At 35.1% G+C, this 25,079-nt stretch overlaps 1 protein-coding gene across 1 annotated transcript in view; it reads right to left on the reverse strand.

Moving 5' to 3' along the window:
• LOC137406999 (uncharacterized) overlaps positions 1-25,079 on the reverse strand; it is a 63,951-nt gene that overhangs the window by 31,225 nt on the left and 7,647 nt on the right. Inside the window, exons 5-14 of the mRNA XM_068093599.1 lie at positions 22,386-22,580; positions 21,817-21,912; positions 17,945-18,073; positions 15,496-15,661; positions 11,313-11,456; positions 8,973-9,126; positions 4,402-4,545; positions 2,240-2,390; positions 1,451-1,614; positions 162-425 (exon numbers count right to left, since the gene is read on the reverse strand). Coding sequence (XP_067949700.1) covers positions 162-425; positions 1,451-1,614; positions 2,240-2,390; positions 4,402-4,545; positions 8,973-9,126; positions 11,313-11,456; positions 15,496-15,661; positions 17,945-18,073; positions 21,817-21,912; positions 22,386-22,580 — 1,607 coding nt within the window. The remainder of the gene's footprint in view (positions 1-161; positions 426-1,450; positions 1,615-2,239; positions 2,391-4,401; positions 4,546-8,972; positions 9,127-11,312; positions 11,457-15,495; positions 15,662-17,944; positions 18,074-21,816; positions 21,913-22,385; positions 22,581-25,079) is intronic.

Raw genomic sequence — 25,079 nt, forward strand, 5'->3', positions numbered from 1 at the left:
CAAATGCTGTGATAACTTACGCCTATATCAAAGTTGTTCTCTCATTAATCTTTAACGACCGAAAAGTATTAGCTATAGACAATTCAGAACTATTACAACAGGACAAGATTAGTAATTCACACTAATATAGAATTAGTAGGTTTATTACAGACCACCCTTACCTCGCCTCCTGTTTGATGCTGGACCTTAGTCTATCAATATCTGGGCCTACACTCTGCACAATGCTGAAATACTCTAAATGTTTGGGACTAGAGAGGTCTGCCCCCTCCTCAGCCTCCATGAAGGAGAATGATTTTGGTATAGGCTCATTTTCATATGGATAGCTCTCATACTCATATATGCTGCTGGGGGGCACAAAATAGTCTGAGTCCATAAAGTCTACATACGCGCTTGCCAGGTCAGAGCTACAACATACAATGTGCATGCTAGGTTCTGATGCTACTAGGTGGACAAGACAGCATGCAGCGGAGACAGTGAAGTTTGCGCTTCAGTTTGAAGAACATTTGCTAGCTGGTAGAAAGTTGTGCAGCGACAAAGAAATCTGGTGAAAAAACATCAAATCACGGTTAAACGTGAATGGTTGTATGTAAACATACGAAATCAAAAATAGAGTTACGACGATTATCTATACCTTAATCTGAACCTTGGTGCAAATTTAGATCTCAACATGGTCGTTAGGGAGCATCACTAGCTTTTCAATTAGCATACTAATTGAAAACATTTACCTACGCTAATTTTAATTTATAGATGTAGCCGTCTCTTGGTTTACAACACCATGATAGGATAACTCACAGTTTAACATCGTAATATTACTACTAACTAGTTCACTGGCAATCCTGTGCACCACATGAGATCATGTGTAATAACTATGTGCATAATTATTTTGTGCTACGTACTACTGCAAGGTGGCCAAGTGACACAGTGGTTAGCACATCAGACCACAAAAACCAAAGTTCAATTCCTATGAAATACACTTTTTTTTCCTAATGCTCTAAGTGTGACTTCGGAGAGCAGGACACGGCTCTTATTATAGTAATTATATCTAGCCAACAATGTGACAGTAGTAGTAGTATTAGTAGTAGTAGTATTAGTAGTAGTACAAGTCACGCCTTACAACACTGGGAATGGTGGCCACTGCCTGAGAAGGTCATCTAAAGGGTTTTCAATTTTACATGAAAGATGATCAGATACTCTTCTAAGGCAGCCCAGACCAAAGACTGAGCACATAACACCTTAAATGAAAGGGTGGTAGTGCTAGCCATTTAAACCAACTTGTGAACCAAAGATTAAGTTTACAAATACCTTAATAATGAAACACATATGAGTCAGCTAAAGGCTGAACATGCTAGTAGTTAGAGCACTTGATTTGGGGACGGATGGCGCACCGTGATAGGCTAGGATTTCAACTAATGCGAATCTTTACAGGCTGTCCAGTTGTGTGCCTCCTTACCTGGGAGCACTCTTGTGTCTAGGAGGTGATGTCGTCTTCATATTAGTGATGTTAAGCAAAGCTTTAGTAGTGCCCTTGTCTATCTCCACCAAGGTGTTACTGGCAGACTGTGGAACTCTCGCTTTGCCTGCTGACTTCGTGTTTCGCTCATTCGTTCCTGTCTCCTGCATCAGTCAGAGTTATGAACTTATAAAATAAAACATAAAAATGGTGAATGAAAAGCTTCTAAGATCAGTACAGTGATTGCTGACAAGTAGAGGGATGAGCACATACTGCAAAAATTTAAAATTTCAACAAGTGTTCACTCCACATTATATCAGACATAGTTCATAAGATATCAGCCAGTTTGTCAGAAAAAAACATAATATTTAAAATACTAAGTTTACGGTGTTGCTTTACCTCAAAGTAACAATGTAAACTGCATGACTAATTTATCTTTCCAATGGTAAGGAAACTGCTGTGACAAGATCTTACGACTGAAATAATTCATGGTAATGACCTTGACATATACAGCCCAATGGTAAGGAAACTGCTGTGACAAGATTTTGAGAAACAACTGGCTAGTCAAGCAATGTATTTCCCCAAATGAATTTTTAATCTAACAGCCTAGCAGGCTAATAGCTTGCAGTTATTTGTTCAAATAATTTCCATATTCATATTGACCCACTAGCAGTAGTCCAACTCGTTTGTTTGATAGGTCAAGGTCACTTAATTCCAGAATTACCACAGTAAAGAGAACACAGAGAAGAGACAATACCCTCATCAGAAACTAGGTAACTGATTACTTACCTTATCATCTGCTGTCTTTGACCGCTGAGACAGAGATGCAGAAGCTGTGTTAGGTCTGTATCCCCCACTAGCTGTGCCCACGGGTCGACCTTTATGTGAAGCTCTTGCAGAGTGTCGCGCATAGCTGTGCGACTTGAACATGTCCTGCTGCCTAAAATATTAAATCTTTCACTCAGTAATTTGCACTCGTTTGGACAAAATTAATTCGAACAAAAAATCTTTTTTCGACATACACTCGCTATTTTTGCTGTGAAGGCTGTAGTTTCTATCATAGAGCTTTAATCTAAAGTTTTTTGGAAGCCACAGAAAATTCTGCAGAAGAATCAATGCATTTAATAAACCAAAGCGATGTTTAATATATTTTTTTGTTTAGCGAAACCAGTTGCAAAAGAAAAGCAATATCACTTTCGGAGTTTGACCAAAATGCATACACCTGTTCCCTAATATAAAATATCGTCATCCGAAATGTGTGAGGCCCAATGATGACACTGGCATGTCACTAGCAGAAATACCTCTATGTCACTGTTTAAAATACACATCTATGTCACTGTTTAAAATACACATCTATGTCACTGTTTAAAATACACATCTATGTCACTGTTTAAAATACACATCTATGTCACTGTTTAAAATACACATCTATGTCACTGTTTAAAATACACATCTATGTCACTGTTTAAAATACACATCTATGTCACTGTTTAAAATACACATCTATGTCACTGTTTAAAATACACATCTATGTCACTGTTTAAAATACACATCTATGTCACTGTTTAAAATACACATCTATGTCACTGTTTAAAATACACATCTATGTCACTGTTTAAAATACACATCTATGTCACTGTTTAAAATACACATCTATGTCACTGTTTAAAATACACATCTATGTCACTGTTTAAAATACACATCTATGTCACTGTTTAAAATACACATCTATGTCACTGTTTAAAATACACATCTATGTCACTGTTTAAAATACACATCTATGTCACTGTTTAAAATACACATCTATGTCACTGTTTAAAATACACATCTATGTCACTGTTTAAAATACACATCTATGTCACTGTTTAAAATACACATCTATGTCACTGTTTAAAATACACATCTATGTCACTGTTTAAAATACACATCTATGTCACTGTTTAAAATACACATCTATGTCACTGTTTAAAATACACATCTATGTCACTGTTTAAAATACACATCTATGTCACTGTTTAAAATACACATCTATGTCACTGTTTAAAATACACATCTATGTCACTGTTTAAAATACACATCTATGTCACTGTTTAAAATACACATCTATGTCACTGTTTAAAATACACATCTATGTCACTGTTTAAAATACACATCTATGTCACTGTTTAAAATACACATCTATGTCACTGTTTAAAATACACATCTATGTCACTGTTTAAAATACACATCTATGTCACTGTTTAAAATACACATCTATGTCACTGTTTAAAATACACATCTATGTCACTGTTTAAAATACACATCTATGTCACTGTTTAAAATACACATCTATGTCACTGTTTAAAATACACATCTATGTCACTGTTTAAAATACACATCTATGTCACTGTTTAAAATACACATCTATGTCACTGTTTAAAATACACATCTATGTCACTGTTTAAAATACACATCTATGTCACTGTTTAAAATACACATCTATGTCACTGTTTAAAATACACATCTATGTCACTGTTTAAAATACACATCTATGTCACTGTTTAAAATCTTTTTTTTATCCATCCTAAACCAATAATAAAAAAATTGGAATCTGCGATATGCTGTGGACTTGCGAGTAAAAGAAAACTAACCGGCTCATTTTTTTTAGAAAATAAAAACCCAATACATGTATCCTAAATTGATTGTGGCAAAATATTGGGTGGATCTGTTCACGGTGTGATCCGTGATCAATGTTTTTGTATAGGTACTAAGACGAGCCATTATAAAAGCTTACTCTTGCAACTGCTTCTCTGCGGATTAACTCACTCGCTACGGTAAAGGTTTACTTTACTGAAACAGTTAACCCGCAGATGAGCATCAACTTATAAGATAATAAGAATTAAACAAACATACTTCTAAGTACACATGTCAATAAATTTCAACACTTCTTAAAATACATTAATTTCTCTTACGAATCATTGCATGTCGGAGTTACTCTCCCCCTCCAATCTACTACAGGATTCAGTGACTGCGATGGAGTTGGGCTTCCAGAGCTGGGACGGGGTTGCATGGAGTCCATAACAACATCCACCTCTATAGGGTTTGATGGTGCCTCGCTACAACAAGTGAAAGTGTGTCACTTAATTTCCTTCTAAATCTTGGAACAAATCATAGCAACACAATTACAATGTTGCATGGGAAGGTTGGCCCGAGCTCTTAAAAGAAAGTAACTTAACAAACTGCCCCATTCACATTGATACTTAAGTAAGGCTGAAGAAAAGTGGAAACTGGAAACTGCATAACAGGTACCTTGAAATGCCGGTACAAGCAATCAGCCTTACAATGAAAACTCTATAACGCATGCTAGAGGTATGAAGCGCAACCATAGATATATATACCTAGATTGGCCAATAATAGCTATTCCCATTGGTGGCCTTGTCAGACATAAATGCCATGACGCAACGTAATCATATTGTACCTTACGCTTGACTGACCGCAAGATTCATCATTAGTTTACAATGGCTGAAGCTGAGAAGGGTGTGTCAGCTGCTACTAAGGTGAGTTTTTTACTACTTTTAATATCAAAGATAGGCTTGGAACTCCTAATTATCAGCTGTAAGGCTTTATAGTAAAAACTAGAACAGTTTTCATCCCAATAGTGGACATATTTTCCCCATATTTGACACTTTGAAAAAATTATTGAAGACAATCAAATCAGCAGACATCATTGTTTGTCAAGTTACTATCAACTTCAACTTGTTTGATTCATTAACTGATTGACTCTCTCTTGGAAGGTTTCCTTAACTTTGCCCAAGGAGCTGCTTGTGTAATACTGCTACTTTGTGATGCTTGAGTCATTAATTTGGATACCATCTTGCTATAAATCACTAAGTCAGAATGGAATTCATATTCATTGCTATTTTGGCAGCGATCTCACCATTATTCATCAAGCTCACAGTCATCTGAGAGGACTAGTAAGAATTGCTGCGTTGCTTTTGGATGTTCCAATTATCCAAGAAAATGCCCAGAGAAAAGCTTCCACAGGTAGGACAATATAACAAACATTCACCCTGCTAATCGTTGGGAGAATTCATGAACATACTACATGAGCATGGCTTGGAGCATGGTTATCTTTGGCTATAATCAGGCTTAAAAGTTTCCATTATTTGACAAGGTTAATGCTACACTTCTCAAAGGCAAAAAGTCAATAATCCAATGAGCAAAAAACACCACTAATTGTATGTATCTTTTATTACTTGTTAAGTTTTCCTACTGCTGCTGATCGCAAGGATGCCTGGATTAAAGCAGTGAGACGAGAACAGTGGACCCCAAGTAAATCTTCTGTACTTTGTTCAGACGACTTCACTAGTGAAAGCTACCAAGTATCACCTGGTATTGGGAAAAAAGCTAGATTGAAGGCCAATACCATACCAACATTAGAGTTTGTCTTTTAAGACATTGATAAAATTCAAATTTATCAAAGACAACTGTTGTAATGAAGGATAACTTATATCTCCCTCTCTCGCAAATGCTAGCATTAGCTGCTATTGTATGTATTTAATTTTACATTTTAAATAATCACATTTCCTTGTATTATTTTATGATTGTTGCTTTTTGAAAGCATGTGGTAAATTATGACAATAACCAACATCTTCTTTCTGTTACAATATCTTGTTTGAGTGTTTTATTTGCATTTTTAGAGTATGGAAACCAAGCAATATATATTTAATTGTTCGATATATAAATAAATTGCACCAACATTCGAGTATATTAACATACGAGCTCAGTCTCGGAACGCATTAAGCTCGTAAATTGAAGTATGACTGTATAAGTTTTTAGCTTTTAAGAGCTTGTAATCACCTTCTCATATATTTCACACCTACAACACAACAGAGTAAGGCATGGTGAATCTTATGACACCAAATAACTGCAATGTAAATTTTGTTGCAAGTCAACCTTTAACTTGCTTATGCATATTTTACAAATAACTTGGTATTGTCCTTTCGTGACTGGCTTCTTAGTGGTGGCAATTAGTGCTAGCCTGGCAAAGTTTTTCATCAATCCAGCGCTACTAAGCAACACTCTTGTCGCTTTCTCGCTGTGGTTGCAAACCTCAATCACCACAGGCGAAGACAAAGTCAAGCCACCCTGATTCTTAACTGTAATTAGGGAATTCGTTGCTTGGTTTACATCAACGTTGGTAACATCCACGATGCTAGTGATACAATCATTACACTTCAGCTTTGGTGACCTAGCCAGCTGTAAAATCATCATTCTGTCTCATTTTTGACTTCAGACATACTTGCATACTCATCATATTTAGTCATGTTTAGTTCAGCATATTAGTCTATTTACCTAGCCAAGGTCTGGCTCTTTGAGTGGGTGGGCTATTTCCCCTCCCCTCTCCATTCCCCTTCTCTCTTTTCCCCTTCTAACTTATTATTTGGAGAAGGGGAAAAGAGAAAATGGGGATAAGAGAGGGTTGCAAATAAAGCCATGATGGCTCATGATTTGTGTGCAACAATTCATAGCTTTTATAGTTTTAATCTATGGTGGTTATCAGATATTATCACAGAATTGCTTTAGTTTACTGGATTATGTATACAAGAAGGTTTTTATGTGAAAATAAATGTAATTTTGTTACCTTCTTCCCATTAGATTCATTGAAAACAGCAGTGCAGTCAAGCGTGAGGTACAATACAGTGACGTTGCGTCGTGCTATTTAGGTCTGACAGGCTTTTTCCCTATTGGCCAATCTAGGTATATATATCTATGAGCGCAACTTTGCAATATCTAACCTTGGACATTGTTATATTTATTGTTATATATTATTATAAAGCCTGCAATAAAAGTGATACATGTTTAGTTTCCATTTTTTTATTCGACTTTTAAAACAAATTTTCTTTTCAACTAAAAATTATAAAATTAATTTTTTTCATTTTTAACGTTTAAAAATTGAAAATTAAAGGAAAACATTTTAAATTTTTTTCTTAATCTCTCTAAACTTTTTTTTAGAGAGAATAAAATACATACTTTAAACCAAAGTACTTTATTTTGATCTGGGTTAGTTTTCTGATGAACTTGTTAATGATAACCGACCAACCATAACAAAATAGCAGGCGTAAATAATATCAAGCCCTAATATCCTCGAATACGCTAACATCGATCACAGCACAAACAAAATTTGAATTACAAACAAATCTGCTCAATATTTCTGCTGCACTCCTCAGCCCTCAGCCTAAATTAGGGTGCATAGCTGGCTAGTTCTGTAACCCCTGCACTGTTTATCTCTTTGCTGTTACAACCTTGAAAACAACAACTAGCTAATTCTGTGTCACTGGAACCTTAGGCAACATGCACTATGCCTCGTTTAGTAATATCCATAGCGATGAGTCTGGGCATATCTGCATATGTTTAACAACTTTTAAACAGCTTAAATATGAACTGAGCAGTGCTGATTTATCAGCTCCATATCTGAAAGAGTCAGATGTATTGAATCTTTTATTCTTCTCATTCTAGAAGTCACACTGTGGATGCCACTGCTATACTGGATGTTATACAAACTGTTTAACTTGTTTAAATATTTGTAAAATTGTGTTTCCAAAGTTTTTTACTCAGCGAATTCCGACAACATAACTTAGCTATTATTTTGAGTGTAATATTAACTTATGGTATCAAGAAGTCTAATTTTTATCATTATTTCAAAACCTGCTCTGTTATAATTGGCCATCACTTTGGCTGAAGTAATCTTTGAAAGGAAATAGGAAAAAGACATATTTGCTCAGAAAGAGGCGGAGACTTAGACTTATTGACTAGATGTGATGTCATTCTTCTTATTCCAAAGGACACGTCGTGTGTTATGTCTTTATTTGAAAACCTTCAACAGCTTCAATATACAATTTGCGACAGAGTCGAATACTAGGTAATAAATGTCACACATTATCGAACTTTAGAGAATTTAAGGAAAGCCTGACTATGTAAAATAGAGTCAAACATGTCTTTAAAACTGTTGAGAGAGAAAAAACCTACGACGGATTTAACAGATAATATTGGGAGCAACATGAGAATAGGCTGATGTCAGTGAATTATATGAGAAGATAGCTGGAAACCTTCAACTCTTTTTAAAGCCCTTTGTATCTATTTGCCTATTTTAATTGATCCAATTGTTAGGATAATATATTAAAAATATTTTTAACTTATCAGAATATTAATATTACAATAATGAATAGAATAATACACAACATAATAGTGTATTAATATTATTAATGTATTAATACTATTATTATAACAATTAATATAATGATACACAAAATATTAAAAAACTAAACAATATATAATGCGGTTTAGCTGTTGAACAACATTTCTAACTTTTTCAAATTGCTTAATCATAGAAATCCAATAGTCATCCTTCCTTTTTCATACTATAAAAAGTAGTCAGAAATATTCTATCATGTACATCATGAAAGATCAATTTAAGATCCCAATAAATCATATGCAAAAGTTTGCACAAACTATGATTATGATGTAGAGACTGCATACGTACATGGCCAGCATTTTAGGTGGAGGGTTTAAAGAAGGAGGGGTGTCCTTGGGTCTATTCAGAATGGAACTAAGTCCAGCCTCTTTCTGGTAACTTATCTCAGCAGAAGCTAGGTCAACCATTGACACCACATCTTTCAGGTGTAACGTCTTTGGTTCTTGAGGCTGGACTGATGACCTAAAAACCAGCAAAGCGACACAGTAAAACATTATAGGTACATAATGATACATGACAAGCAAGGAGTCTGTATACTAATGTGTCCCAGCACCATTGAACCAAAGCAAGCTACTAATAGGAGGAATAAATTCCAAAAAACTTTTAATGTACTTTCAAAGTACTGAACAGTTTGACTCCTTTATATATCAGTGATACGTTTCTATTATATAGTACCAGATATCCATGACGCGATGATTGTATTTTTACTTACCAAAGGATGCGATCAATTATTTTAGTGCTAAGTACTTTAATATTTTGTAAAAAGAGATCAGATGCATGCCTAACTTTAGTAGTTTCAAGTCTTCTTTGTATAAATTTTGTTGTTGTGTTTATGATGCCACCTAGCATTACCTTTATATATTTGACTTTTTATGGCAGCATATGCAAAACATTTTTTCTATAAAAATGATTATGAATTACCAAAAAAAATTATATATATATTTAAGCAAAGCCAGCCAAACAATTGTTGCTTGCATAATGACACACAAACTGCAGATACAAACACTTCTGGTCAATAAATTATAACAAGCCCTAGCCTAACCATATCAGCCATATGTTGCTCAAATGTTGCTCGACAAGAGCACATGAAAGCTGGCACTAAGATGTGTAAAAAAACCAAGGGGTATTACTGAGAGCAGTTGTCATTAGCTGATAAACAAAGCTGGCTGACCCTAGCTTATGTTTTCTGATATTGACAAGGTCAATGATAACCATCTGTAAATAGCCAACATTAATTGACACTCGCTGGCATTAGTTGACACTCTCTGGCATTTGTTGACACCTGCTGGCATTCATTGACACCCGCTGGCTTTACTTGACACTGGTCAGCATTAAATGACACTCGCTGGCAGTAGTTGACAATCGCTGGCATTAGTTGGCATTTACTGACACTGGTAATTGCTAACTGATGGCATCTGTCTAAGGCTAAATGTCAGGTAGTTAAACTGTAGCGATAACATGACATGTTAGATGAAGTCACAAAAGCAACACAGCAAAATGAAAATGTAAAAAATATGAAGAACTACCTGCTATTGGCTAAGGGTAGACTAGACTTGGGCCGTGGCTTCACATCCTTTCTCGGCTGAAGTGAAGAGAATCGTCTAACGCTCTTCGGTCGATACCTTTCAGTCATTTGAAGAAAACTTTCAGTTGATCCATAACGAAGGTCCCGACCAAGGTCAGTGGAAGGGAGAGGCTTTATGGGTTTCAGCTCTGCAGTACAGATTAAACACCTGCACCAATTGATGTGAAATACTCATTTTATTTTACCCCATTTAAAGGAGACGAGAGAAAGAAAAAGCTGCTTATCAGCGAGTGTCAATGCACATATTCTTTTTAGAGTCATGCTCCCATGCGTTCTAGTCATTGTTTAGTTTTCGCTTCCATAGAGTATACTCTTTTACAGAAAAATCTAGTCCATGCAATAGTTGACCTAATATGGACATACTTGCGGTTAGGTTTGTTTGTAAATTTAAAACACCTATAAAAGGGAGGAATCATGTAAACTGAGTAAAAAAAAGCCAAAACTATTAAATTCAGGAGAAACTGAAACGACAAATAGTTGACAGGTCTAAAAAAAGTTACCAAAGCTCTTCAAAATCAATTAAAAATCATTCCATTTTGATATATTGAAACAAATTCTTTCAAAAACTATCAGCCCAATATACTTCCACGCTTGTGAATCGATAAAGAAATTTTTTCATTTATTCGATAGCAAGATGGGAATAATTGATGAATAACTGCACATGGTTATCTACAATATATATAAATAATAATAGACTCCTCATTGAACACAATCAATGATAGAGATATTTATGTATGAAATGGTCATACATAGATGTTTATTTGCTATTCTCATCAAACCTAAATTAATACCCATCGCAACCCATAATTGCAAAAATCTTTTGACAAACAGGTTTAGAATTTTTGAAATCCAAACAATTCATAGCAATTAGTTATTCAGTTTTTTGTAAACCTTCAAACAGCTCACAGATAGTTAAGGTTCATTGGTATATATATTATATATAATGTTGTAATATATATTGTATTATATATGGTATTATTGTATTATAAAATAATCATATCATATAATCTTTAAGATTTTTTAAGGTCTTCAAAAAATCTCACCTTCGTTCTCATCAATGAGGGCGTTGACTATGTGAGGCGTGAAGAGCTCAGGATAAATGTCTGATGGGTGGCCTTGAACTTTATTGACTTCTTTTTGGATGTGTTCAATATATTCATAGACGACGGGAGTAAAAGAACGAGTCGCTAAAATTATAAAGTTGACATTTATATGGTTTCAAATATCTGTATGAGTAACCCATCCTATAACATGTACAGTCAAACATGGATAACTCGGCCACGGATAGCTCAAAAACATGGTTAATTCGAACAGTTTCTTTGGTCCGTTCCCACGTAATGATAAATTGCTATAGATAACTCGAACTCAACACTGTTAATTCGAACTGTTTTTTTGCCCAACGGCTACCGAAACGGTTGTTATCGCTTTAGAAAATAACTTTATTCAAAGCCATAGAGGTAAACCTCATATTTTCGTAATTCATAAGCGTTGTTATTACCACTATCGGCAAAATAATTTTGTCAACGACTTTTCTAAAGGTTTGGTCAAATTTGATTTATACTGCTATACGATTAATAGCACGGGCTTGCCGGGTCACGCGTGCAAGGATATTCGCCACGCGCATACAAAACAAAAACAGCATGTTGTTTTGTATGTGCGTGGCGAAAATCCTTGAGTGCGTGACCCGGTTAGCCCGTGACGAATAGTTTTCCGACGTTGATTCCGTGTTGAATCAACGTCGGAATGTTGAATGTTTAAAACGTCTTAAAATTGTTTTTATTAAACGAAAATACATTGTCTTAGCTAAAAAAAACTATTCATCGTTTGACCTAAACACAGAATACGTGTGTACAATTCAATAAGTATCAATTCAAAAAGCGTGAGTGATATACAATGTACCGTTAAACCTCGTAAAACTTTTAATTGAACTGCCTCGGAGTGTTGCTCTTAACGAATCCCAGGTAAAGTAAGGGATTTTTCTTTGGTAACTTTTTCTTGAAGTTGCATAAACTTCAAGAAAAGTCGGCAAAATTGATCGTGGGTAAAACGCTCAAAAGAAAAAGATGTCTTTTCTTTTGAGCATTTCAACAACGATCAAGTTTTGCCAATGTCAATCTAAAAAAACGTCCTGGCAATAACATCACCTCAAACAACAAACCAATCTCAAGTGATAGAAAAATCTCTATACTTTTTGATAAAAACATTTTAAACTTTACATTAGAAGCATTTAATTTGAAACAAGCCATTTGTGCTTTTGATTTATATTATAGTTTGCATATGTACATGTATCTACTAATAAATAAGTAAATACATGGACTTGTGACAGTGCTCTGATAACTTGAACGCTCTGATAATTCGAACACTTTTGCTCGGTCCCGTGAAGTTCGAGTTATCCATGTTTGAATGTATATGTAACACTCAGTTAACTGAAGCAGACTATCATACAGTTACATTTGTTTGCAGATTGTTCTAGAATCTAGATGCTTCCAAATACCAGTACAACTGTTTACGCAGCCTTAAGTTTCCATTTTTCAGCTGACAAACCTAACGTTTAGTTTACCAAAACGCAGCAGCATAGTCAAGCAATGCATCCCCTATAATCCATAGTCGAGCAATGCATCCCCTATAACTCATAGTCAATCAGTGCATGCATCCCCTATAATCCATAGTCAAGCAATGCATCCCCTATAATCCATAGTCGAGCAATGCATCCCCTATAATCCATAGTCAAGCAATGCATCCCCTATAATCCATAGTCAAGCAATGCATCCCCCTATAATCCATAGTCAAGCAATGCATCCCCTATAATCCATAGTCAAGCAATGTATCCCCTATAATCCATAGTCAAGCAAGGCATCCCCTTTAATCCATAGTCAAGCAATGCATCCCCTATAATCCATAGTCAAGCAATGCATCCCCTATAATCCATAGTCAAGCAATGCATCCCCTATAATCCATAGTCAAGCAATGCATCCCCTATAATCCATAGTCAAGCAATGTATCCCCTATAATCCATAGTCAAGCAAGGCATCCCCTTTAATCCATAGTCAAGCAATGCATCCCCCATAATCCATAGTCAAGCAATGCATCCCCTATAATCCATAGTCAAGCAAGGCATCCCCTTTAATCCATAGTCAAGCAATGCATCCCCCATAATCCATAGTCAAGCAATGCATCCCCTATAATCGAGTAGAGTTTCTGCAACCTCTTTGCAAGGAAAAAAATGAGCAGTTCAACAATCATGTGACATTTTGTTAGAATGAAAAAGTTAACTACTGTAGATGACCAGTTGTGAATTTGGTGGACAAAATACTCGAATGATGAGACATTATTATTTAAAACAAACTAATAGATGGTTCTAGAAGCTTCTATGTACATGCACAAAAGTTTAAGCAGCTATCCATATGTTTTTCTTAGTTACAAACCTAAAATTGAGTTTCGCAAAATGCAGGAGCATAATCAAGGATTGCACCTTTGATAATCAAGCTGAGTTTTTGTGAAATGAGAAGAGCTGAGTATTTCTTAAACTGTTAGACAATTCATTAAAATGAAAGCTCTAACTATGGTAAATCTAAATTGTGGATGCCATGGAAAACCACTTGATAATGCAATCTCATGAACCTTGTAAAATACTAGCCAGCGATTCTACCAGCCCCACAGTATGAACTGAAATATAGCTGAGACGGTGAGACCTACACGTGTGTGAGTGTCAGTCTAGAGAGCATATAGGTAAGTATAAGGTAAGTATAAGGTATTATTATTATTTGGACAAAACCAACTTTTAAGCACAAGTTCAATTATTATGCTAATGACTATCCCTCAGACATGGATTCACCGAGGTAAACAGGTAAGGTGTTATAATATAACTATAACGGATAATACGTATAGTAATTATGAACAACATAAAATAAAAAGCAAATCTATATGTAAACAACAAAACATATAAACAACAAAACAACAAATAAATGATATGAAACTGATAAAGCGCCACTGACTGCTATATTCATATCTAAGCTGTTTAAAAGTGGTTAAACAACTACAGATATGCCCAGTGTAATGTTATGAATATTATTAACAAATTAAATTACATGATGCGAACACACTCCTCAGAAGAAAATCTCCAAATATCTCCACACTCCTCCATAAAGAAATTTAACTAGCGAATAAGATGGACTCTCTTGTTTCACCTTATTTTTGCCAATAATTAAACCATAACTGTCATGAACAACTTTTATCAAGTTTACTAAGTGAATCAGACACGCTAATTCCGATTTTGTACCCAAAATAAAGATTAGTCCACTAACCTTCAAAGTCATTTAGGCTTTTTTAAAGCGTTTCAATATCCGTTTCGAAAACAACACAATCGGCATTACAAGCTCCGCCCATAAATATGTGACGAAACCTAGCTTTTTCAGAAACGGAAGTTAGGAATGTTTAGTCCGATTTAGAATAATAGAGATGGGTGTCTTAAAACCCATTATTATCTAAATCCAGCCTGTAAAATAATTTCAGTTTTTTATGAAAGGGATATTAACTATTTAAAATTGCTCGCAGCTTGTTACATGACGTTTAAATGGGCTGGACACCGAGAAAAATGAGCTCAAAAAGCGCGGTTTTATCACAAGCTAGCGTTGTTATCGCGCTTTTTAAATATGCAATGCTAAATAGCTTATCTACCTTTCATAAAAGACATTATTTTTAAGGCTGAATTTAGATATTAATGGATTTTAAAACACCGATCTCTATTATTCTAAATCGGTCTAAACATCACTACGTAACTTCTGTTCCTAAAAAGCTAGGTTACGCCACGTATTTATGGGCGGAGCTTGTTATGCCGATCGTGTTGTTTTCGAGACCGATATTAAAACGCTATAAAAAGTCCTTCATTACTCTGAAAGTTAGTGGCCTAATCTTTATTTTGATTACAAAATCGGAATCAGCGTGTCTGATTTACCTAGTAAATACGATAAAAGTTGTTCGTGGCAGTTATGGTTTAATTACCAACTAGAAAGACTTACAGCGATTATGTATTTCAGAAAGTCCGATTAGATAAATGGATCTTGATTTTAAAATGAATAAAACCTTTATGGAAGCTTGGAAAGACTCTAATTCATATTATGAGAATGACTAAGTGGTGTTGCAGTTGATAAAGTAGCAAATACCTGCAGTAATATACCGTGTCAGCGATAGCTCGTGACACTTAACCGGGTAAGGTAATTGATTTACCTGGAGAGTTTCTCCCTCCCAGCTCATTGCTCTTAGAGACAGTGTCTATATAACTGTTGTCATCTACCAAGTGATAGTCTGGAGTTCTTCTGTCAGCAACTGAGTGCACTACGTCAAACCTCCGCCTCCTGCATACTGGAGAACTAGGGCTATTTCCATCATCACTCTATAAAAAGAACAGAATAACTAGACAAGCAAAATTTAAAACTGCTATAAATGGAATTCATCGATACGATTCGTGCAAAAGATGGTAACACATTAGTTGAAATTAAATTCAAAGTTTAAATAATAATTAATAATTGATGCAGCCAAGATATGATTTTTGTTTCCTTGAACAACGACATTGAAAATCATTACAGTCATACATTGACATACAAGGTTGACGCATTCCTGGACCGAGCTAGTCTAGTCCATTATCTTGTATTTCAAATCAATTTTTCCTATATAAAATAACTAAATCCAAATTAATCTGTTCACAACTTCTACAAAACTACCTAAAACAGAATACTACAATGGAGAAACGTGTTTTAATTGTTCTAATTCCCCACCTATTTTCAAAAAGTAACAAATATCTATCTAGTGGTGATGATCTGCAATAAAATGTAACACTATTATGTATGTAGTGCTGAATGGAGTTCTTACCTCCGAGACAGATGGTAGCGGCTAACAGTGGTATGAGCGAGACACTACACTTTTGTGACCCTAGCATATCATAACCTTCAAGATTAACTTAACTAATATAGCTTCCTAAACACACCTAAAAAGAAGTTTTAATCTTATTCTAAACTAAATTCTTGATTTTGTCTTCGTTTTCACATTTTATTGTCTTCAGGCTTGCCTCTTTTAGCCTTGCTTTCACCTTTCCTTTTAGACGGCTTTTAAAAACTTTTCAAACTGATTCAAGGGAATGACAAAGTGACATAGTTCAAGCAAGTCTCTTGTATCCTTGGCCACCTAACGGCCGCATCAGGAATCATCTTGTATCTCAAATTTGTTTCAGATCTAAAGGCAAACATTTGCTTGTATTTTCCTGGTACCCCCAATTTTTCATATGTTGGGGTATGACCACATATGTTTCTGAATGGGCCAAAAGATAATATGGAAAAATTAAATTACTTCCAATATTCAAATACCTCCATTATTAAAATATTAATATATAATATTGAACTAATATTAAATATAATATATAACATTCCAATTTATAAATTTAAATATATAATATTCAAATTTATATTTGAATATAAATTTAAATATAAATATTAAATTTACTATTAATCTCAAATATTTAAATATTGCCATTTTATCTGTAGGCATTTAGCTTGTAATTTATCTAAATGTTGTCACGCATAAGCTGTTAATTTTAGCTTTATCGAACATATTTTACTAGACAGTTGTGCTTGTAATGGCAATAGATAAACAGCTGAGTGCTTGTTGGTTTTAGTATTGCAACAAAAGGTCTTGAAGAAAATGCAATCAAAGAAAAAATAACAAGAAATCAACCAAACATTTGATTATAAATTTTATAGCTGGATTCCATTTTAAACATTTATTTTGAATGAAAGTTCACTATTGTTCGTAGACTAGAACTCACACCTCAAGTAGTTTGGAGAAAAGACTAGAGAGACAAACTGTGTTTGATACCCAAGATTCTACAAACTTCCTTGCTATAAACTGAAAGTCTGGAATGTTCCGTCAAAACTCAACTCAACAGTCTATAAGCACTGCATTCATCCAAATTAACTGAACTCTCCATTAACACTTGTACACTTGAGCGGGTCTGCTACCTTCAGCTAGTCACATCTAAATACCTCACACTCTAGGGATATAAAAAAACTTTCACAATTGACAACATGTTACCTCGTCTAGCCATCTAGCGCAGCCACAATAATTGAGAGGTAAGATAAAGGGTGGCTAGTACAACGTTTAATTAGTTACCTCAGATACGGATGCCACCACAGTTCCTCTACTATGTCTATACATAGAGAAAAGAACAAGCTGGAAGGCCTTGAATATGTCCATGTGGATAATAGAAAATGCTTGCATTCACATTAGTAAATATTATTTTACTTTTCCTTAAGATGACCTGAATAGCAAAAAGAGAGACCCTTAAAACCCTTTCAGTGGCTCTTTGAGAAATTTAAAACCCATATCTGTATTGAAATACAGATAACAAGTAATTTTTGAATTGTCATAAAATACACTTTCACAAAACATTCTTAACTTGCTTAGTAAAATAGTTACTTTTTATCCAAATGAAAATTATTTTTAAAAAAGTGCAAACAAAATGGGGGTGTAAAATGGAACATATTTTCAACATTGAATCTCCTAACAAAAGCTACTGAATTCCCAATAAGTTGGTGAGAGGCTTTGGTGATTTATAAACACTAAATGTGAAAAATTTAAACTAAACAAGAGAGGGTCAGAGAAGAGGTCATTTAAAAACACTCACTGTGTTTTCAGTCTCTCGTTCAAAGAACTCTCCGGAGACACTTGCGGTTTCTTCATATTTTGCCCCTTCCCGAGGCTCCTGCCATGTTACAGACTTAGGTCGTGCCGGTCGCTTGCCTTCTCTCGATCTCTAGTGAGAAAAAGTGACAGTCAGCAGGCCAACTAACCGAGAAAGTCATCTGCTGCTATTAGAGGTTTATTGCTGATAAGGTTCTAACTTATGAAGGAATACTAATTCCAAGGGACAGCGCAAGCATGGATATCAACATAAGATTGGCACGGACTTCTAACTTACGAAGGAATACTAATTCCAAGGGACAGCGCAAGCATGGATATCAACATAAGATTGGCACGAACATTCAATTAGAGAAACAGTAAAGAAAGTCTCATGAACTCCATCTTCATACACTGACAGTAAATTAAAAGTTTTAAAATGTTTCATAATTTCTGCCCTCGTCTTTTACATGACAATTACAGGTTTGCAACTCATTTCAACTTATTTGATACGAACAAATTGCATATAACCACTACCAATTATTTTGAAAATATCATTGTTAGTTGCCTTAACAATTTTCCACCTAATATCCGTTCTCTTAGCAGAAAAGGCAGTTTACAGACGATTTCTCAAATATTTATTCAATTTTAAGGGCTAACTTTTGCCCTATATTTGTTTTATTTTGCTGTATGGCATAAATTGAAAAAACGTTTCTATTTGAAATGAAATTATTGCCAATAAAGTAATATATATGTAAGTACAAATTTAATCCATTTCTTTTAACAGTCTAGTGCACTATAATTCACTATAATAATCATCCATTACTATTGCACCCGAAAAGAGCTTATAAGGTTTAAGATTATAAGGTAACACCTAGTGAACACATAAAGTAAGCAAAAATTGCTAATACTTCTAAAGATTTTCAACAGCTTACACAAAAACATGACAAAATCAATAAGCTTTGCTGTTTTATATCCTAGTTGGAGAAGATATATTTTTGATAACCATATATCGACAATATTTTAACATACTGAGCAATGTTTACAAAGCTAAGCTCAATATTGCAGGGTCTTGGCCAATGTCTATATAGGCGAAAGGTAATGACAAATGTCTGTAGGCAAAAGCAGAAATTTCCATACATGCTAACGCCCTATATAAACAATCCCATAGACATCCTAAAATTCCTTGAACAGTTTGTAAAAACAGCCTAAAGAACTTTAGGCAGTTTTTAAGTTTTAAAATATAAAATGATTAATAAGTAGGCCTACTATACTACTACTACTAGCTGACTAAAGCAACTCATATTTTGAGAATAGAATATTAAAAGGCTCACCACTCATATAAGCAATAATCCATTGTTTACCTGTTATAAGCAAATTTAGTATCAGAGTATCTCAACTGTTAAAAAAATTTCTTACAGAGACATTTTCAGTTCAATTATCTCAGTAGCCTTCTGATAGAAAATCAATATCGCTGTTTACGAAGGAACATGGACCATATTTTGAGAACTTTTGTTTGAGAATACCCTCAAACTATTTTGAAAAGCTGTACATACTAAATACCATATTCACTATTGTCTAACTGTCAGCATCTTGGCATAGTGGTCTAGAGTGCCTGCCTTATAAACAACAGGTTGGGGCTCAGTTCTAAGAAACGTCAATGGTGGTGACAGGAATGACATCCAACCTTGAACTTCTCTCTGCAACTGAGTGTGTCTCATCAGGGCTTCCTAGCCCTAGGCCCATACATGTTTAGCCAAGATCACAGCTATTGTGTGTAAAAAATGCTTTCACAGACGCACAGCCTGTTTGTAGCTGATAAGGCAGATAGCATGCTTGATCGTCAACAGATCGCCAACAAAATATCAACAAAACGGGTGTCTGTGGAACAATCAATACACAAATATGTGCTCGATAAGATGTTACTGCTGCTGATAAACAAACCTAAATGTAATTCAGTTTTATAAATGTTATTTCACCACACAGCGTTTGACTGATGAATAGATTTATGGCAGAATGTTAGAAAAATTAATCTTTACTTGTTGCTTTTTACAACTTTAGCAAGCAGCTGAAGGGATCCAAACTTATTACAAGATGCCTTGACACGAATACCGATTGGTAGGAATCTCTGCTAGGAAGCTAACACTTATAACTAATTACTAATTTTCCACTTGCAAAAGTTATCTACCAGCATATTTTCACCAAATGAAAAATATTGGAATTGGAAAAATAAAATTCTTTGTTTATCGCATAGGTACAGTTTCCTGTTTTGAATATTTCAGGGCAGTTGATATAGTTGTGAATACAAACTCTACGTGTGGATTTATAAATATATAATACTATGGTTGACAGTCCCATGCACTGTGAGTGATTGTCATGAGAATCAGTATAAAGAAAATTATCTCACTAAGCAAAAAGGCTTCGAATGGGGTAGCGGTAGCATGCTTGCTATTGAATGTTAGGCACCAGGTTGGACTCCTGTGGGGAGCAATCTTTTTTTCTAATGCTCTGAACATGATTCTAGACAGACGAACACTGCTCTAATCATAATAACAATTTTAAAATGTTATACATAATCTTTACAATAATAAGAACTGTGTATGTCCATCTGTCTGCCTGAAGCCGGGCTTTGATGTTGGGAAAAATGAATCAAAGTCAACAAAAATCATTCAGCCGATTACGAATTATTACAACAAATTATTCATATTGCAGAATTTTTTAATAATTGTGCATATAGTTATTCTCTGTGCTTTTCCTGTACACCTGACAATTTTTCACCAGTCTCCAGACTGCCAGTGTACTCCTCTATTATCTATTATATATATATATATATATATATATATATATATATATATATATATATATATGTATCTCAATATTTGTCCGTCTATCTATTGGTACATCCATCTGTCCAGCTATAGCGATTAACTTTTAAGAATGACAATTCCGCTATTGACTAGATTTGAACTCCCAACCTCAAGTTCTGCGCACAGCCATCGATCTAATACACTACACTGTCCAACTTGCTATTCATCAGTTTTTTTACGCCATCAAGCTATTTGCACATGCGCTCGTGCACGAAAAAGCCGCCATATTTGTAGAAAACGATCGCCATTATCTTATTTAACAGTATTTTTTGGTGTTGTTTTGATACTATACTAAAAGAATTGCAAACAAAAGCATCGTTTTCAAAAGTTCATCGCAGAAACTTCGTGTTTTTAACGATAAAAGTTGTCTACAAAGATGGCCGACAATGATAGAATGACGTCTCGAAATGACGGAGCATACCATGGAACAGATTGGGTACATACTCAAAACACATGCCCAAATGCATAAAGCAATACAAAAAAATATGTGAAGCCATACCAGAAGAAAATTGCATGCTCATTTGTGAAAAAAATGCTTAAATTCATATAACCAACAAGACTTCCAACGAGTATAATAGACCCGAAGTAGTCACTGCAGCCGGTACGGTATGAATTACACAGAAATAAACACAGTTAACACAAATAGCACGGTACATAGAAATAAACAAACACCTTCATTTAAAAGTTAAAATGGTAAATGTTTTATATGTTGATTAAAATAAGTTGTCTGTACAAAAACTTTCTATTACTCGTGCAACGCCGGGCATTCAGTAGTTATTCATAAAAATGAAAAACTTGAAACATAACTTATGAAAATTTAGAAATTTATTGTAGCCATCTTGTGTATGGCTAATGCATCCATATACAAATGAAATAGACCGCTTAAATATTTTCATCCTAATGAATTTCCATAGCAATTTACCAATCAGTGTTTTTGTAGTTTCCTTTGACGAACATGAAACTGAGTCGAAATAAAAGTTGACACTAACCAACGTCATCAGAATTCACTTACCCGCAGTGATGAGGGTGGACGAATGTCTCTTGATGAAGCCTTGCTGATTGGACGATTGAGATCACTCTCCGACTCACTTTGCCCCATTACAGCTTCCTGTCAACATCGTTATACAAGAACAGTATGAGGTTTGAATGATGATACAGCTTGTATTATAGGCATCTAAAAGATACCCAGTGTTTCTCTTCTGTACTATGGCAGAGCTGTGGGTAAAGGGTATACCTTATTTGCCTTGGGAACTAAAATATAAGCTTTATTACGCTTTGGCAACTAATATATGTTCAGTCTTTCAAAATTAACTTTATACTTTTTACACTGTTGGTTGTCACCTCATGAAACCTTGAATGAAGTAAGCATTGCCTTTTTGTCTATTTGTAGCCTATAATAATAATGACAAATATAATATATATGACGTCAGGTTTCATAGAAATTTTAATGAAACAATTAGAAGCCCCAGTTTGAACAGCCTGTACAAGAATATCAAATAAGGTTAGCTGCTTTTCCACATCATCAGAGAAAATGACGGTCAATCACCACAATATTTTGGAGATGAAATTTACTCAACCTACACCGGCAGAAGTTTCCGGAAAAATGTTCTCCGGGGCAGTTGAGGGAGAACTTGGAGGTCCTCTAAAGGGAGGAGTACTGGGAGGTGAAATCGCTGTACCTTGTGATAAGTATCGAGGAGACTTCTCTTGCCTGCTGTGTGAAGAACTCAGCCTGAGAGATGGGGAAGGAATGGCACTAGCCCTCAAGGCTGGTTGCTAAAAGACACATATTATATTAAGCATAGGATGAAATGTATAGCTTTAGTAGACATTGGTGGCTTATAGATAAGTGAGGGAGCTTTAGTAGACATTGGTGGCTTATAGATAAGTGAGGGAGCTTTAGTAGACATTGGTGGCTTATAGATAAGTGAGGGAGCCTTAGTAGACATTGGTGGCTTATAGATAAGTGAGGGAGCTTTAGTAGACATTGGTGGCTTATAGATAAGTGAGGGAGCTTTAGTAGACATTGGTGGCTTATAGATAAGTGAGGGAGCTTTAGTAGACATTGGTGGCTTATAGATAAGTGAGGGAGCTTTAGTAGACATTGGTGGCTTATAGATAAGTGAGGGAGCTTTAGTAGACATTGGTGGCTTATAGATAAGTGAGGGAGCTTTAGTAGACATTGGTGGCTTATAGATAAGTGAGGGAGCTTTAGTAGACATTGGTGGCTTATAGATAAGTGAGGGAGCTTTAGTAGACATTGGTGGCTTATAGATAAGTGAGGGAGCTTTAGTAGACATTGGTGGCTTATAGATAAGTGAGGGTTAGTACGAAAAAAATCAAAAGATTTAAATCATGATCTTTTCACACAAAAAATCAGTTTTCTTTATAATTCTGAGCAAAAGCAGCGTTTTTGACAAACAATCATGTTGTGATGCGTGTGTAACAAATCTGTAAACACTCTTCTATCATAAACTAAGAAGTGTGAAGGAGCTAATTGACTGCATGTGTGGTACAATGTTACATAAGGACCTGTGAAGTTAGGGCCTTTAAGTTTATTTAGTAAACCAAAAAGCAGGATTAATCGTGAGGCAGCAACTGTAACTGGTACAATTTTTGCCTCAGTACTCCGCTCAATAGATGGCCTTATGATCCCAAACTCTTCACAGCCATCAGCTCAAGTGCAAGCTTTAAAAATATTCTGTACCTTTGGTTTTGTTTTTTAAAAATAAGACACCGGCTAGGAACTAAAAAGGCTGTCAAACTGGTATTTATATTTCATATGATCAACCACATAAATCACACCAAGGAAGAAAGCGCATAAATATTTCGTAGTGTCTTTTTGTCTTCAGCTCTCTCTCGTACTTCGTGTGAAACTGGTAGTAGCTCTACTCCACTAACTTACATGTAGTTTACACAAAACTTTATATGCCTGTTGAATGTGAGAAATATAAGAAATTGTCAACTGAAAGCATTCAGTCACTAATAATAAAATGTGGGTTCACCAGCATTATGAGGTGCAATGTAATTCACAGACAATTTACATGAGAAAAAAATTGGTGAAAACATCAAATTTATCAAAAGAGTCATAAATATTGAAAAATTCCAATTGAATAAAAAAAATTGATTTTTTTGCAACCCTGAAAAACTAGATAATTGGTGTATATTGCATCAGTCATTGGTGCTCCACACAACAATAGACAAACAATCCATTAGATTCTTTTTTACAATATGGTAATCATGGCTCCATAAAAAACCTAAAAATTATTAAGCGAATACAAATGACGGAGCATCCTTCAGTTGTACTAATAAGCTAATGGTATTGCTGAAAATTGCTCCTGATCCCCGAGTAATAGACCTGCGAAAAATGCACCCCATAGAGATGTCTCTTAACCACTGTGACACTTTCACTATGTTTCCATGATGCGCAGTGCTTCGGAGTTGCGCCCTCTTCGAATCATGGAAACGGCATCTTCGCACTGAAATCACTGCGCACTGGTCAGTGCGAAGCCAGTGCAAATTCGCAGCAAGGAAACAGCAATTGCGCAGTGGCTGCGCATAGCTCTCATGCCGTGGAAACAGATTCTTCGAGCGCCATAGACTAGTACAAAAGTTATCCTGCTTATCCTTGTTTTTGCTATTCTTCCGATATTTTTTTCACTTAAATTTAATTATGGTCTGCTCCTACGAAGATGATGAAGTGATTACTTTCCTGGACTTTTTTATCGATACCAACACTTTTCGAAAAATAGGTGGCAAGCCCTAAAGTAACATTTTAATAATCTATTACTTATATAAATATTTATCAAAAATATATTATTTGTAAAAATTGTGTTAAGGTTTGTAAAACATTGTGAATGTGTATTGTAAATAAAAGTATAATGATGACAAAAGCATAAAAAGACCTTTTCTGATGTTCGGTACGCATGATCGATTCCATGTATCCATCCAGTGATTCGATTTATACAATTTCTCTTTCCTGGTTAATTTGCTGAAAGCCACTGCGCAGCATGGAGACGTACAATCCCCTCGACTTCGGAGGGGGCTGCTTCGCAGTACTGTGCACCATGGAAACATAGTGTTTATGAAATCAAGAAGAATCCATCTACGAGGACCCAATAACGCTTAGAGAATGGTCACACTTTATGACACCAAGAAGAATCCATCTACAAGGACTCAATAATGCTTAGAGAATGGTCACACTTTATGACACCAAGAAGAATCCATCTACAAGGACTCAATAACACTTAGAGAATGGTCACACTTTATGACACC

This window comes from Watersipora subatra, chromosome 10 (assembly GCF_963576615.1).
Source record: "Watersipora subatra chromosome 10, tzWatSuba1.1, whole genome shotgun sequence".
Taxonomy (NCBI): Eukaryota; Metazoa; Bryozoa; class Gymnolaemata; order Cheilostomatida; family Watersiporidae; genus Watersipora; species Watersipora subatra.